Source organism: Nematolebias whitei, chromosome 17 (assembly GCF_014905685.2).
Source record: "Nematolebias whitei isolate Nwh7 chromosome 17, NemWhi1, whole genome shotgun sequence".
In the NCBI taxonomy this organism is placed as follows: Eukaryota; Metazoa; Chordata; class Actinopteri; order Cyprinodontiformes; family Rivulidae; genus Nematolebias; species Nematolebias whitei.
The window spans coordinates 14,227,190-14,244,656 of record NC_056514.1 but is presented as its reverse complement, the minus strand read 5'-3'; the positions used below and the strand labels follow the sequence as shown (position 1 = coordinate 14,244,656).

The 17,467-nt window shown below is 44.1% G+C and overlaps 1 protein-coding gene across 1 annotated transcript in view; it reads left to right on the top strand.

The window, feature by feature from the left end:
- The first annotated feature begins 10,543 nt into the window (after positions 1-10,543).
- The window catches only part of LOC119423771 (putative uncharacterized protein MYH16), a 29,757-nt gene continuing 22,833 nt past the window's right edge, over positions 10,544-17,467 (top strand). The window contains exons 1-6 of the mRNA XM_037691182.1: positions 10,544-10,655; positions 10,734-10,851; positions 15,157-15,284; positions 15,365-15,561; positions 16,418-16,550; positions 16,640-16,856. Coding sequence (XP_037547110.1) covers positions 10,605-10,655; positions 10,734-10,851; positions 15,157-15,284; positions 15,365-15,561; positions 16,418-16,550; positions 16,640-16,856 — 844 coding nt within the window. The 5' untranslated portion in view covers positions 10,544-10,604. The remainder of the gene's footprint in view (positions 10,656-10,733; positions 10,852-15,156; positions 15,285-15,364; positions 15,562-16,417; positions 16,551-16,639; positions 16,857-17,467) is intronic.

The window sequence follows — 17,467 nt, the reverse complement described above, 5'->3', positions numbered from 1 at the left end:
TCAGTACACCCTTCTGTTTCTTGTTCCTGCCCACTGCATAAAAGTGAAGGCAGATGATAATGTTTCTTCCCATGTCTGTGTATTCATGTGCCTGTCTGCAAAATATTCACCAACCACTGGATGAGTTTTAATGAAACTTTAAAGAAGTAATCATTGGATGTACAACTGATTAACTTTTGAGGTCAATCTACTTTAAGATTATCAACACAGCTAATGGCAAGTATAACAAGTGGTATACCAAAGTCCCCCGTTTCTGTCCCTAAACCGAAAGGGTGTCCACTAAGGTGGGTTGTTCAAACATGTGACCCCAATGTAGATGTAAGCAAGTTATGTGTGTGTGTGTGGTGTGTGTGTGTGGTGGCCATCTAGGATCTTGATGTTGCAAAACAAATTTTAAAAGGATCATTTCTTACACCTATATGGAGCCACACAGCTGTGGCTGAGTGGCTAGAGCAGTCATCCTCCAATGGGAGAGCTGTGGGTTCGATTCCACCAGCAGTCACATGCTGAAGTGTCCTGGGCAAGACACTGAACACCTCATTGCCTCTGATGTGTGTCCCATCAGTGTATGAATATGATAAAGCTCTGATTAGTCTCTACAGATTCAGATTATCTTTGTAGAGATCTAGTAGAATGCTGTATGAATGTGTGTGGAGGTAAATGAGGGAACACATTGTGTTGTAAAGCACTTTGAGTATCTTGATAAGATACAGTAGTAAGGCGCTATATAAGTAAAGTCCATTTACCATTCTATTTACACACCAAATTGGAAGTCAAAAGTCGTGCTCACATCATGGAAGGATGGATGGAGGGCATTTCCTATTCACCCTTTTCGCTCCACGAAGTGGCACAAAAAAAAGCTACTTAGTCAGTTTTCCAGGTACCGCGCTAAAATATGATGTTGTAGTAGCTGAGAATCATTAACAGTGCATACATACTCTGAGTGTGACAAACAGAACTGCATGAGATTAGCATCATTTTAATTTTGAAGTTTGACCAATATGGCTATAACTCTGGCATGAAAGATGGGCAAAATATGTTCCTTCAAGGAATGCTAGGCCTCTAATAATCCTTACATCTCAACAACAGAACCCTTCTCCCTGTACTTTTTAAATCACACCATTGTCTTAGACTGTGTGATGTTAGGTTTTCTGCTTCATGTACAGCTAATCCTGCAGCTTGGGCTCTCTATGTGCCTGTTAGTTCAAACAAGATGCTCAAGTGTGTTTGAGTTGTTCCAAGCTGCTCATCTCTCTGAAGAGTTACCGTTTAAAGCCACAACAGGCACATGTTTGACTCTGAGCGTTGAATGGACTGACAGCAGGCCGGTGGGGGGGATTACACAGTCCTTCTCACTCTGGGTGGTATTTCTAATGGTGCTGTCGGGGCACCCCCACCCTGCTGCCTTGGAACGCTGCAGAGAGGCTTGCTTGGACTCGCAGGTTTTTATCTGGTTCTCCACAGCCTCCTTCTTCAGAGCAGCTCAATTACGGCATACCTCTGCCGCAGACAGACCCTCCATTGTTAGCTCTGCTCCTCAGGTCAGAACCAGCCTGATACCATCAGGAGGTACAGACAGAACCAGGAGATCCTCTCCCAGCTAGAATGCCAGACACACACAACTGTATCATGTAATATGACAAAATGTGATGCCCAAAGTATGTGCTGTTAATGACTCTCAGCTACTACCACATTATATTTTAGCTCAGTGTCTGTAAAACTGCCTGATGTAGCCATTTTTGTATTTGTTAACGTCTATTAGCTGTGGCTGCCATTTTGAGCTGGGGTGACTCCAAAAGTTAATTACTGGTACTTTAGATATTCATCCAATGATTAGCTACTTCCCAAAACTTAAATTTGCATTTGTCCAGTTAATGTGAGATATTTTTCTAACAAACATGATTGACTCCAGCAATTAATGACAAAGGTTTAGGCAAAGATCTTACACAATATGTAGCACTCAACGTACGTGTTATGAATGAATCTCAACTACTACCACATCGTCTTAGCTCAAAATAAAAAAAATAGTTTTAGCCATTCATTTGTTTGCTAAGCTTGCTTAGCTGTAATAACATTAGCTAATAATAACAGCTGATGGCTGCAGAATAGTAACTAAAAGCTAAAAAGAACAAAAGGTTAGCTAAAATCTAAAAGGAGAAAAATGTTTCGCTAATAGAAGCAAAAGTTTGCTAGAAGCTAATAGTTGCAGAATTGTAGCTAAAAATTCAAATGGTAAATGGATTGTACTTATATAGCGCCTTTCTATCTTATTTCAAGATACTCAGAGCGCTTCACACTACAGTCTGTGTCCTCATTTACCCATTCATACAGCACTCTACTAGATCTCTACAAAGCTAATTGAACAAATCATTCTAATGAGACTAATCAGTGCTTTAGATCACATTCATACACTGATGGGACACACATCAGAGGCAACGAGGGGCTCAGTGTCTTGCCCAGGGACACTTCGGCATGTAACTGCTGGTGGATTTAAACCCCCAACTTTCGAATTGGAGGACGACTGCTCTAACCACTCAGCCACAGCCGCCCCAATTCAAAAGAACAATGGCTAGCTAAAATCTAAAAGGAACAAAACATTAGCCAATAGAAGCCTGACAGAGATGAATGGCTGCAGAATAGCAGCTAAAAACCAAAAAGAACAAAAGACAATCTAAATTTTAAAAGGAACAAAATGTTAGCTAATTGAAACAAATCTGCTAGAAACTATGGCTGCAGAATTGTAGCTGAAAATTAAAAAGAAAAGAAAGCTAGCTATAAGTAGCAAAATGCTAGCCTAAAAAAGCAAAAGCCTGGTAGAAGCTAATGGTTGCAGAATAGTAGTTAAACATTAAAAAGAACAAAAGGTCAGCTCGATCTAAAAGGAGCAAAAAGTTAGCTAATAGAAGCAAAATACTGCTAGAAGTTAATGGCTGCAGAATAGTAGTTAAAAGCTAAAAAGAACAAAAGGCTAGCTAAAATATAAAAGGAGAAAAACATTAAGCTAATCGAAGCAAAAGCCTGGTAGAAGCTAATGGCTGCAGAATAGTTAAAAGCTAAAAGAACAAAAGGCTAGATAAAAGCTAAAGGGCGGAAAACGTTAATTAATACAAGAAAAAGCTGCTAGAAGCTAATGGCTGCAGAATAGTAGCTAAAAGCCAAAAAGAAAAAAGGTAACTAAAAATAGCAAAATGCTAGCCTAAAGAAGCAAAAGCCTGCTAGAAGCTAATGCTGCAGAATAGTAGTTTTTTTAGACATTTTTTTATACAGGTTAGTTCCCAATGAGCCTCGAAGATGCATTTACAAGAGAGACCTGTTACATACAACCTACAGGTAGATGAGAAAAAGGGAACGCTAGGGTGGGGAAAGCCCCCCACAAAAAAATCATGTCTCACACCATGTCCTGGCCACGACACAGTGTAAAAGATGCAAAAAATACCTTGCAACATAAAACAGTAACATACAATGACATCATAATAGCAGCACGGTGGCACAACCAGTAGAGCTGCTGCCTCTCAGCGAGCAGGTTCCTGGTTCAAATCCCGGTCCGTGGGCCTTTCTAGGTGGAGTTTGCATGTTCTCTCCATGCATGCGTGGGTTTTTTCCGGGTACTCCGGTTTCCTCCCACAGACCAAAAACATGCATGTTAGGCTGATTGGCGACTCTAAATTGTCCCTAGGTATAAGTGAGAGAGAGAATGGTTGTTTGTCTCTATGTGGCCCTGTGATGGACTTGCAACCTGTCCAGGGTGTACCCCACCCCTCGCACAGTGATTGCTGGACATGGGCACCAGCGACCCCCATGACCCAAAATGGAAAAAGTGGGTAAAAGATAATGGATGGATGGATGGACATCTTAATACATTTATGCATAGAGGTCATCAAAGTCAGTGAGTTATCCATAAACTCTCCAGAAGTTTCCAAAGTTCTGATAAGATGGTACAGTGTCTATCAGCTTCAAAATTCTGATAAGACCATAGATGTCCCCTTGGAGGGACATTTTGGTCTTCTAGTTTATGTAACCTCCATGAGCAATTTGAGATAAGTTGGCCTGTCCAAGGCCAGCAGGGAGGTCAAGTTCAGATAAACAACAATTGTTTTGGGCAGGCAAACTCTGATTTCTGTCTGCATTCAGTTCTGCTGGTGCACTCAATGGCAAATCCAAACAGCCAGATCCATGGACATTCCGCTGGTCCGTGCTCGTTAGCTTTCTCTAAGGTCGAATCCTTCATGCCGGCTAGTTCCAGGAGCCCCAAGTGGCCTACGACTCTCAGAAATCGCGTCCAACTTGTGGTTGAGCTCATTAAGCATATGAGTCTGAGAGCTCGAGGCACAAATTAATCATTCACATACATCCTCCACGGACAGTACAGATAGGCACATCATCTTCCACTGCCCCCAGGAGTCCATGACATACCCAGCTGCGTGTGTCCATTCAGGGCATGAGAGCTCTCCAGCACCCTATTGTCTGGTAGAAAAAAATGTATCAATTGCGTAGAGAAACAAGCTGATTAAATCCATAATAATTTTCAATTCAGAAGATGTGTAAAGAGTCTGAGGAGGCTGACAGGACAAGAGAGCAAAAATAGCAGGAGGGAGGGAGAGAGGGTGAGTGCGACCGTCTTTGTCGAGAGTGAAAGAGAGAATGAAAGCTTAAAAGAACAAAAGGCTAGCTAAAAGCTAAAAGTAGCAAAATGCTAACCTAAAGAAGCAAAAGGTAAGTTAAATGTAGCAGAATGCAAGCTAAGTTATTCTGCAAAACTCTTAGAAATTTGGGCTTGGCTCACATTTTCTTCTTTTTTTTTTTTAAAGAAAAAGGGTTTTTCATGTTTTCTCCTGATTCTACATTTATAAACACACATTAGAGTTTATGTAAGTTACTCCTTTAATGTTTTGTTTTAAACTGCTTTCATTTGAACGGCACTGCAGGGAGGAGTTTTAATCTGTAACACATGAGAGCCTGACAGTGAAAGACGCAGAGGAAAACTGAAAAAGCATTTGTGCAAACACACCTCTGCAAGTCTGCACAGATATGCACTCCTACTCCTTCATGCTTTCATGCAAAAGCAGATGAATCTCCAGCTGCAGGACTCTGGGAGTGCTGACCTCCCAGTTTATAAAAGGGGGTGAGGAGCAGTGGTGGGACGGGGGGATGTTGACTCAGGAGTGTGAAGAAGAGTGATGAGTGAGCTGAATGCTTCACCTAGACATTCGGGGGGAGGTAGAGGTGCAGGTGGGTCAGATTGAGCTGGAGGTGCTGGTGGGACTGAAGAAGGAGTGGGGGAGCTAGAGGTGGCCCCCAGTGAGAGTCATCTGTTTTCCCTGGTTCTGCCTGGGGTGTGGAGATGATTGTGGTCCGGGAGGACTGAATCTTCAGTTTTTTTTTGTGGACTAGTCTCAACATCTCTGGCTGTCGTTAAAGTGACTTTAAAAGAGTGGAGTAAAAGCAATGAGCCGGCTGTTGTTCATGTAAAAACAGTTCCAAACTCTTTCCATGAGTCCCCTGCAGTGCTCAAACATAAAATGGGTTTAGCTGCTGTAAATATAGTACAGTATTCACATAAGATTTAATAGTGGTGTTGCACTGTCTTTGATGTAAAGAACAGTTACATTTCGTAAGAACTATACTAAAAATAATGTAAATAGATAAATCTAACAAGGATGAGTCAGGTCCTCTGGATGGATTATTTTCCAGAGAACTGACTCAACCTTGTTAGATTTATTTACCTGGATTATTGAGCATGCATCAGGACATAAATAGACAAAAGTCCATCTATCATCCATTAGCTTTTACCCGCTTCTTCCATTTTGGATCACGGGGGTCGATGGTGCCCATGTCCAGCAATCACTGTGCGAGGGGCGGGGTGCACCCTGGACAGGTCGCAAGTCCATCACAGGGACACATAGAGACAAACGAGACAAATAACCATTCACTCTCTCACTCTCACCTAGGGACAATTTAGAGTTACCAATCAGTCTAACATGCATGTTTTTGGTCTGTGGGAGGAAACCGGAGTACCCGGAGAAAACCCACACATGCACGGAGAGAACATGCAAACTCCACCCAGAAATACCCACGCACCGGGATTTGGACCGGGGACCTGCTTGCTGAGAGGCAGCAGCTCTACCAGTTGCGCCACTGTGCTGCCTTAGACAAAACTCTTGTGGGATAATTCAAATAATGACCATGGTGCAGGACTCCAAGTACTTGGGGTCAACTGTCCAGGTAAACAGGGAATGTGGTTAAGAGGTGAAGAAGAGAGTCCAGGCATGAACAGAGTGGATGGGGAAAAGTTTCAGGAGTGATTTGTGATAAAAGGGTGTCAACAAAAGACAAAGGAAAGTTTACAAGACAGTTGTGAGACCAGCTATGTTGTATGGTCTGGAGACAGTGGCACTGACAAAAACACAGGTGAAAGAACTGGAAGTATCAGAAATGAAAATGTTGAGGTTCTCCTTAGGAGTGACAATGATGGATAAGATTGGGAATGAGATCATCAGAGGTACAGCACAGGTTGAACAACTGGGGCATTAGTTAGAAAGGCCAGATTGAGATGGTTTGGACAGTAGTGATGGAGGGACAGTGGTTATAATGGTAGAAGGATGTTAGAGAGGACATGGCGGTAGTTGGAGTGAGGACAGAGTGAGATGGAGGAGGATGACTCGCTGTGGCGACCCCTGAAAAGGAAAACGCCAAAAGAAGAAAAAGAAGACATTTTTTCAGACCCCATTTAGGTTTTGGAAATGGAATAAACTGTACTCCATCCTCGAAACACTCTGAGTAACGCTGTCTGAACTGCATGTTCCCCACTGAAGTTTAACCATTTTTTCCGATGATTTTTAATGAAATCCCTCTGACTGCAAAGCATTCGTAATGCAACCCCCCAATGTTGTTGAAGGAAAAGGGGGTGTAGCTCCTACAGGTAAGGGGCATTTCACTCCAGGACAACTTGCGATCGCAAATATTTTAGTTGCTGACAAACCTACTGGAGTGATTGTCAGGTCAGCTCATGTCAGTTGTATTAGATACATCCCTGGCCCTGCAAGGGAGATGAGTGAATCCCTACACCCCTTCCCCTTCTTTCAAAACCTGTGTACCAGAAGCTACATGTCTTGCACTTGTTGGAGGGCACCATTTTCCTTCCAATCATTTATTGTTGTCGCTGTTGTCCATTGTTGTCATCATTCTTTGTTGAAATCATGTCTCTCTAGTAAATGAGTCCTCAAGGCTCAATGGGATTTACCTGTCTAAATAAAGGTTGAATGAAAAAAGACTTTGGCGTAATCCTTTAAAGTGGACTTAATCTGTTGTTCCATAGGATTTTTAAAGTTTTTCTATGAACGCTGGCCACTTTGTCACTGAGTTTTAGTCCTTGAACCTGAACCATTTTTAATAGAAATGTGTTTATCACCTCTGTAATCACCACCTTAATGTGATAGGAATTTCTGAGGGTTCCAAGGATCCCAGAAGACCAGTGCATTGTGGATTGGTCCAATCCACTTTTGTTGAAACTGTAGGAACATGAAATTTTGCTTCACTGTTGGGAAAAGAAACTGTGCTTGTGGAGGAGGTTGAAGTATCAAGTTCATCTCAGTCTTCAATGTCTTGGTCTCAAAGAAATTCTGGCAAACCATCATACCCTTGAGTGAAAGGTATAAAGGAGGCTTTGGCCAGTTGTGGTTTCTGATATGGGCAATAAAAGCAACTGCCCAGGGCAGCATCTCATCAAGGGTGGCACGAGCACTCAGCCCTGCCCCTGCCCTCTCCCTCAAAAAAGAAACCAAATTATTTCCTCTAGCCTGTCTAGCCTACATATCTGTTTCCTATTGCCCACTTGCTGAAATTCTATAAAGGCTACCAAAGCATATTGTGGACATCATTTAGGAACTAAATAACCTTGTTTAAAATAGTAATAAGCAACAAATCTATATTTGCCTCTTGTTGAAAGGAAGGGCCAGGCTTGGAAAAGGCTTTTTTCCTTGTCAGCCACGACAAAGACCGATGACACTAGGGGTTGAACGAGTATATAATTTTTAAACTCGACATTAACATAATAAAACCCGAGTAGAACTCGAGTATTTGATGACGTCATAGACCTCAAGATACAAAAATAAATAAATAAATAAAACCGCAAAAAAAGGTAATTATTTACAACAACAAAAAAGACCAACAAAACATTGGGAGCGCATATTATGCTCCTACCATTTATCATACTGCAAATAAGTCACAGGAAAAACTAAACTATTAGTTTAAAAAAGTTAAATCTGGTCCTCTGGACATTCAAAAAAACAAAACAAAGCAAATCAACAAAAAAATGTAGAAACGTTTCGTCTCTCATCCGAGAGACTTCCTCAGTCTGAGGAGCTGTACTCAGCTCAGTCTCTTAAATAGCACCTTCTCAGAGTGGATCAACCAGTTTTGCTGCTGACAACCAAAACCAGCTGATCACATGCTCAAGAAGGACCATCAGCCTAAAAATGGCAGGTTGGCTTTCTTGGACTGTGAGGTCTCAGTCTCTGATAGAGGACATTTGCAAACTGAGGTGTACTGCAAACCCACCCACACAGACCAGTATTTGCAGTTTGACTCCCATCACCCTTTGGAGCACAAGTTAGGAGTCATCAGGACTCTGTATCACAGAGCAGACAGCGTCCCCACTAACTCTGGAGCTAGGCAGAAGGAGAAATCCCACACAAGACAGGCTCTAGAGCAATGTGGATATCCTAACTGGGCCTTCCTGAAAGCAGAGAAGAAACCCAAACAGGACTCCAGTCAGCCAACAGGTGAAAAGGAGGAACCCAGACCCAGACCAGTGGTCATTCCATATGTTGAGGGAGTATCAGAGAAACTGAGACGTTTATTTTCTAAACATAACGTCCCAGTGGCTTTTAAACCCCAAAATACATTACGGCAAAGACTGGTTCATCCCAAAGATTCAGTCCCCCGGCACTAACAGAGCAATGTTCTGTATGCTGTTCAGTGTCAGGAGGGCTGTGATCAGTCTTACATCGGGGAAACAAAACAGCCACTGGCCAAAAGGATGGCCCAGCACAGAAGATCAACATCATCAGGCCAGGACTCTGCGGTCTACACTCATCTCCAGGCCAGCGGTCACTCTTTCAAGGATGAAGATGTTCACATCCTGGACAGAGAGGAACGATGGTTTGAGAGAGGAGTAAAGGAGGCCATCTTTGTGAAAAGAAATCGTCCATCATTAAACAGGGGTGGAGGCCTCCGGGTTCAACTGTCCCCCTCTTACAATGCTGTGATTGCTAGTATCACTCAGCCCTCTGTGAGTAGTAAACAGCCATCAGTGTGCTAATGATCCATTGTTAGGCTGATGGTCCTTCTTGAGCATGTGATCAGCTGGTTTTGGTTGTCAGCAGCAAAACTGGTTGATCCACTCTGAAACGGTGCTATTTAAGAGACTGAGCTGAATACAGCTCCTCAGACTTAGGAAGTCTCTCGGATGAGAGACGAAACGTTTCTACATTTTTTTGTTGATTTGCTTGTTTTGTTTTTTTGAATGTCCAGAGGACCAGATTTAACTTTTTTAGATTTTTCTACCTGGATTATTGAGCATGCATCAGGATAAACTATTAGTTATTATTATTAAACTGCAAACGTGAAGAAACATGCAGCACGTCAAAAACGAAACTTAAACTGAAACTGGTTCTGGTTCGGTGGATTGGACCCAGTGTTACACCATACTCTGTGACCTGCAACAGTGCAACACCACCCCCTACGGTCATACGGTGGTCACATAATATGACGTCACTACGGATACTCGATGTTACATTTTTAACCTCGATAGATGCAATCGATGTGTAGATTACTCGAGTACTCTGTTAATGCCCTAGATGACACATCATGAAGCTGACAGCTTCTTCCGAAGAAATCTGGGAGATAAAACATTCACAGGAAACAGGAGCGGGACAATGATATTTGGCCAATGTAACAGCAGCTATCAGCCTACATTGCTCTGGGTGGAGACCACTCTGCTGACCTTTGACTTCATGAAAGTGTTCAGTTTATTCAGTTTAGTGAGCTGTCTGTCCTGTTGATCTCCTGTAGGTGGGACTGATTTAGGGGGAACAACTAATGGAGGTTTGGTTGCTTTGAATTCTAGCAGAATCTCCACTCATTAGGAGTTGAGTTCTGCTCCTTCACCAGGTTTTCCTTGTGTTAATCAGGTGGAGAAGCAGAGGGCAGACCTCACCAGAGAACTGGATGATCTGACAGATCGGCTAGAGGAAGCAGGAGGGCTCACTGCTTCACAGGTACTCTTCTGTCAGCGTTCCTGCTGGTCTCAAAGGAGCTTTCTCACAAATATCCTGTAACTTAGAGCTGGAAGACTCTTGACTGAAACAATCACTCTAGCCTTTTCAACTCAACCTCTGTGTGGTGAACAGATGGAGATGAACAAGAAGCGAGAGGCTGAGTTCCAGCGTCTGAGGAGAGACCTGGAGGAGTCCTCAGTCCAGTCTGAGGCACTGGCTGCCTCGCTGAAGAAGAGGCACTGTGAGGCTTTGTCAGAGCTGAGCGAGCGATGTGAGGCTCTGCAGAGGACCAGAACCAAACTGGAGAAGGAGAAGCAGAACCTGAGGATGGAGGTGGATGACCTGGCCACATCGCTGAGTAACCTGCAGAAAGCCAAGGTCAGGAGGCGGTGAGGCGTGGGCTTTGACGGGTTGGTGGTTTGGCAGAACTGTTTCATGGTTGTGTTTGTGCTGCAGATGTCATCAGACAGCCAGACAAAAAAATTGGAGGAGCAACTGACTGAGGCCAACAGGAGAGGAGACGAGCTGCAGAAGACGCTGACTGAGCTCAACGTGGCCAAGAACCGACTGTCAGGTATGCCGAGGCTGTTTATGAGCATCACATAACCCTGGACACTCCACCTTTACCAGCTTTTTACTGGCTGTGAAGATGAGTTCTTACATTTGTGCTTCAGACACACCCAAGTTTCTATGAAACTGTCCACCGATCAACTTTACAGATTAATAACTCCATTGTGTTGTTTAAAACTGGATGGATGAGATGAAATCATTTATTAGAGTTAACTCTCATGCTGTCTATCCATCCATCCATACATACATAGATACATGCATACTGGTACATTATCTTCCACTTAATCTAGGTCCAGACATCTCTCTCCACAGCCACCTCTTCCAGCTCTTCTGGGAGGACTCCAAGGTGTTCCCAGGCCAACTGAGAGACATAGACTCTCCAGAGTCTCCTGGGTTTTCCTCAGGATCTCCTCCTAGTCAGCCATGCCCAAAGAGCCTCCCTAGGGAAGCGCCCAGGGAGCATCCTTACCAAATGCCCTAACCACCTCAACTGGCTCCTCTTGATGTGGAAGAGTAGTGGTTCTACTCCAAGTCTCTCCTGGATAACTGGACTTCTCATCCTATCTCTAAAACAAAACTTTTATCAGAACCATGGCTTAATGACATCACTCAAGCCGTTAGACAGCAGTGTAGGAGAGCAGAACGCAGGTGGAGGAAAGACAGGCTGCAGGTTTCTTTTCAAATCCTAAAGGAGAGTTGGCGTCATTATCAGAAGGCAGTTAAAGCCGCCAAATCGAAGTTCTTTTCTGCGATAATTGCCTCAAACTCCCACAACCCCCGAGCCCTTTTTTCCACTCTGAACTCAGTTCTACACCTCAGTGAACCTTCACCTCTAGAAGCCTCAACTGAGCTGTGTGAAAACTTCCTCCATTTCTTTTCTGAAAAAGTTGCAAACACCCGGGCACTCATTTCTCCACCTGTTCATGATCCGTCCATCCCATCTCATTGTGTTGCTGTTCTTGATCACTTTGAGCCCATCTCTCTGTCTTCCCTGGAGCAGGTCATGTGCAGCATGAAGCCATCTGGCTCCCCTTTTGACGTTGTCCCCCCTCGACTCCTGAAGGAGCTTCTTCCTGTTCTGGGCCCTCCTGTTCTTGGCATTGTGAACAGCAGCTTAGCCTCAGGTGTGGTGCCAATAACTTTTAAACATGCTGCTGTCCAACCTCTCCTGAAAAAACCTAGCCTTGACCCCTCAGTCATGTCCAACTTCCGGCCTGTCTCCAGACTCCCATTTGTCGCTAAACTACTGGAAAAAATAGTGGAGTCCCAGCTGAAATGCTTTCTAGAGGATAATGCCATCTTAGAGCTATTCCAGTCTGGCTTTAAACCTCTCCACAGCACTGAAACTGCTCTTCTCAAGGTTTTTAACGACATTCTCTTATTCACAGACGCTGGTGATTCTGTGCTCCTTCTCTTACTGGACCTCACATCTGCCTTTGATACAATCGACCACGAGATCCTCATTGCGAGGTTAGAGCAGTGGGTGGGCATCACTGGGTCAGCCCTCGAATGGTTTAGATCTTACCTCGCTGACAGGTCCTTTTGTGTCTCCATCAAAGATTTTAGTTCAGCCTCGGCAGCGCTTAAATGGGGGGTACCGCAAGGTTCCATCCTTGGTCCTCTTTTATTTTCTCTATACCTGCTGCCACTAGGTGCTATTTTCAGGAAACATAACATACCTTTTCATTTCTACGCCGACGACTGCCAAATCTACTTCCCCCTCAGACTCAACGGTACTCGCTCTATTCAACCGTTACTGGACTGCCTGGCTGACATCAGAGATTGGATGGCTTTAAATTTCTTGAGTTTCAATGAGAAGAAATCTGAAGTTATGCTGTTTCCTCCCAATGACACAATCACCAACCACTACATCGACCTATCCGTTCTGTCACCGTTAGTGAAACAAAGAGTCACTAATCTAGGAGTGATACTTGACCCTTCTCTGAAACTCAACAATCATGTAAATATGATTGTTAAATCCTGCTTTTTCCAGCTGAGGCGACTGTCTAAGCTGAAGCCCATATTGTCCAGAAATAACCTGGAGACAGTAATTCATGCATTCATTACATCCAGGCTCGACTATTGCAACTCACTCCTTTTTGGTATCAGTCAGACCTCCATAGCTAGACTCCAACTGGTCCAAAATGCAGCAGCCCAGTTTTTGACCAGCACAAGCAAAAGAGAACACATTACTCCTGTTTTGGCCTCCCTACACTGGCTTCCAGTTCACTTTCGAATCAAATTCAAAATACTCTTGTATGTCTATAAATCACTAAACAGCTCTGCCCCCTCCTATCTTACTGATCTGCTCCAGCAGTATGTCCCACCACGTTCTCTCAGATCAGCAGACCAGCTGCTCCTAATAGTCCCAGGAACCCGCCTCAAGCGCAGAGGTGACAGGGCCTTCTCTGTAGCAGGCCCAAAACTTTGGAATGAGTTACCTCTGCTCGTTAGACAGGCCCCCTCCCTCACAGTTTTTAAATCTCGCTTAAAAACACACTTTTATTCCCTGGCTTTCTGCACTGTGTGACCTGTGCTGAGTCTGTGTGCATCACACTGTGTTGGTCATGTTGCAGTTGTTGTTGTTATCCATTATTGTTTTTGTCGGTTTCTACATTTTTGGTGTCCTGTTATGTAATCTGTTGCTATGTGCTTGTTCTGTTTGTCCCTGTACAGCACTTTGGTGTGCTTTGTCACTGTTTAAAGTGCTATATAAATAAATTGGTATGGTATGGTATGGTATCTCTAAGGGAGAGTCCAACAACTCTGCAGAGGAAACTCAGTTCAACCTCCTGTATCTACAATCTCATTCATTCACTACCCAGAGTTCGTGACCATAGGTGAGGGTAGGAATGTAGACTGACCGGTAAGAGCAATGACTTACGGCTCAGCTCCCTCTTCACCACATTGGACTGGCACAGAGTCCACAATACTGCAGATGCTGCACCAGTCCGCCTGTCAATCTCACGCTCCATTCTTCCCTCACTGTAAACATACTCAGAGATACTTGAACTTCTCCACTTGAGGCAAAACCTTACCCTCCAAACAGTAAAGGATGTTTAATTCTTAATCTATTTTACAAAAGTATGTTTGACAGTATCTTAAGGGACACCCCCCCCTCCCCCCTCCCCACACACAGTGATTTTTCTCTATTTTTCCCCCACAGTGATTATCCTGGTTAGAGATTCATGAGTCTAACAGCTTCAGGGTAGAAGCTGTTCCTCAGTTTAGTGGTTCTACATTTAATGCTTCTCAGCCTTCTGCCTGAGGGGAGCGGGACAAAAAGTGTGTGTGCTGGGTGAGTGGGGTCCTTCATGATGCAGGTGGTCCTCTTCCTGCATCTGGAGGTGTAAATGTCTGTGAAGGTGGGGAGGCTGACTCCAACAGTCTTCTGTGCAGCCTTCACCACTCTCAGCAAAGTTTTTCTTTCTGCAGCTGTGCAGCCTCCATGCCACACGTTGATGCTGGAGCACAGGATGCTCTCCACTGCACACCTGTAGAAGGAGGTGAGGACTGAGCTTCTCAGGCCAGCTCATCTCAGCTGCGTGAGGAAGTAGAGTCTCTGATGAGCTTTCTTGATCAGGCTGGTAGTGTTGTTGCCACAGCTGAGGTTGTCTTTCAGGTGCACACCCAAGTACTTGTAGCTGGAGATCACTTCCACCACAGATCCTCTGCGAGGATTCAGGGGGTACAGGAAATGTTCAAACATGAAGCACGGCAGGTGAAGTAAAATAAAATCTGCGCAGTAAAAAGTCTAATCAGTAAACACTAACAGATAATCAGGATGTTCTGCTCAACTACAACAGTCAATGAGAACAAACAGTTTTTTAGTCGTATATTTAAAATCACTTCTGGTCTGAACAGATATGAGTTTCAATGGCAGACTGTTCCACAGATTGGGGGCCCCAGGGGCCCACCTCTGAGAAGGTTCTGTCTCCTCTAGATTTGAGTCTGGATCTGAGATAGTCCAGGGGGAGCTGGTTTGTGGACCTCAGAGCTCGAGTTTGATGATGCAGATGTTCTGACATTGGTGCCATTGAGACTTTGAAAAACAAGCAGTTAAATCTTTAATCAGATCCTGAAACAAACAGGAAGTCGGTGAACTGAGGACAGAGCTGGTGTGATTGGGTCATGTTCCTTCTTTCAAATCAGAAGATGAGCGTCTCAGTGGTAGCTGAGAGTCATTCACAACACATGCTCCAAGCGCTGTCAAAATATTGTGAAATATCTTGGATTCAAACTTCATGTCAACCCTGTTTGTCTGTACATAAAACATCTCATGAATCTCGGCTTTCCTCCTTTTTATCAGCCGACAACGCCGACGTGAGTCGACAAATGGAGGAGGCAGAAAGCAGAGCGAGCCAGCTAACCCGCTCCAAGCTGCTACTCCAGTCACAGCTGGAGGAGCTAAAGAAACAGCTGGACGAGGAGGTGAAGGTCAGTGTTTCAGCTGGGAAACATGCTGAGATCATTCAGAGGGCAGAATGTTCACTGTTGTGTTCGGGTGGTGGTGCCAGGGGAGGCAGATCCTCAGCAGCAGCATGAGCTCCGCTCGGCAGGACTGTGAGGTGCTGAAGGAGCAGCTGGAGGAGGAGCAGGAGAGCAAACAGGAGATGCAGCGCCTTGTTTCCAAACTCAACAGCGAGGTGACACACTGGAGGACTAAACATGAGGCGATCGCTGTTCAGCACGCAGATGAGCTGGAAGAGACGAGGTACCTGCTGATGTTGGCCTTATTTTTTACCGTTTAACTCCATCCATCCATTCATCCATCCATCCATCCATCCATCCAACCATTCATTCATTCATCCATCCATGCATCATTCATCCATCCATCCATCCATCCATCCATCCATCCATCCATCCATCCATCCATCCATCCATCCATCCATCCATCAATCCATCAATCCATCAATCCATCCATCCATCCATCCATCCATCCATCCATCCGTCCATACATCCGTCTGTCCATTCATTCGTCTATCCATTATCTTTATTCATTTCTTCCTTTTTTGGGTCATGGGGGTCACTGGTGCCCATATCCAGCAATCACTGTGCGAGAGGCGGGAGACACCCTGGACAGGTCTCCAGTCCATCACAGGGACACGTAGAGACAAATGAGACAAACAACCATTCACCCTCTCACTTACATCTAGGGACAATTTAGTGTTACCAATCAGCTTAACATGCATGTTTTTGGTCTGTGGGAGGAAACTGGAATAGCTGGAGAAAACCCACGCAGCACAGAGAGAACATGCAAACTTTAATGTAATTTAATGTCATGTGTTATAACTCTTTAGCCTTGACTCTTGTGTTTTAGTCTTCACTACAATTGATATACGTCATCGCCCCAAAAGGCATTGTACTGGTAAAATAATGATTATGTCCTTAGGTGAAAAATATAATAAACATGTAATTTTTTAGTCATTAGGAGTTGTCATGTGTCACAAACAACAACTTTTAGTAGAACAGAGAAATAAAAACATAAAGATCATTATGCGTAAGTAGTCGGAGATTCCTTTAAATAGATTTAATGAAGTCTGACGTCCCAATGATGACTGTTTTTACAGGAAGAAGCTGGCAGTCAGACTTCAGGAGGCTGAGGAGGCCGTGGAGGCCACACAGGCCAAGTGCTCCTCGCTGGAAAAGAACAAGCAGAGGCTGCAAGGCGAGGTGGAGGAGCTCTGCATGGATCTGGAGAAGGTAAGGACAAACATAAATCAAAACAAGACATGTGTTGTCTTGGGCAGTAAATTCCGTCAGACGCAGTCCGTGCATGTTTCCTGCCTCAGGCCAGCAGCTGTGGTCAGGCTCTAGATAAGAAACAACGGGTCCTGGAGAAGCAGCTCGGAGACTGGAAGCAAAAGTGTGAGGAGCTGGTGGCTGAGGTGGAGGGCTGTCAGAAGGAGAGCAGGCAGCACGTCGGAGAGCTCTTCAAACTCAAGACTGTTCATGAGGAGAGCCTGGAGCAGCTGGAGGCTCTGCGCAGGGAGAACAAGGCCTATCAGGGTAAACACTGATTCACCTTCACTGTTAGCCAGCACACTACAAAACTTTATGCTAAGTCTTTGTCCACACGGAAACAGTTTATTTTTAAATAATGTAATAAATAAAATAAAAAAGCTTTATAGTCTTCATCCACACTGACACATGGAAATGACCAAAACACTGTAGTAACTATGACAGGCTTGTGCGTGGCGTTGTACCTCTGCAACCAAATAACACCCAAAACAGGAAGCAAGGCATGGAGCATGTGCATGAAGCTAATACGCTGGGTGAACACAAGATGAAAAGAACTCGATTGGGGGTGGAGCTTATTGGGGTTATGATATCACTGGTTTCAGACGGCCATGTTTTGGTCCTCTAAAGATAAAACACAAAGATGGATTACATGACGATGGACCAAAAGTAAAACTATTCACAGCTGGTGTTGAAATGCATCTTAGAAACATCCAGTCTTAGATTTCTGCAAATACACATGCAGCCAAAAATGGTAGATTTCTGTCAAAGCAGAAACTCAATCTTACATCCATCCATCCATACATGCATATATGCATACATACAAACAAACACACATACATACATACATACATACATACATACATACATACATACATACA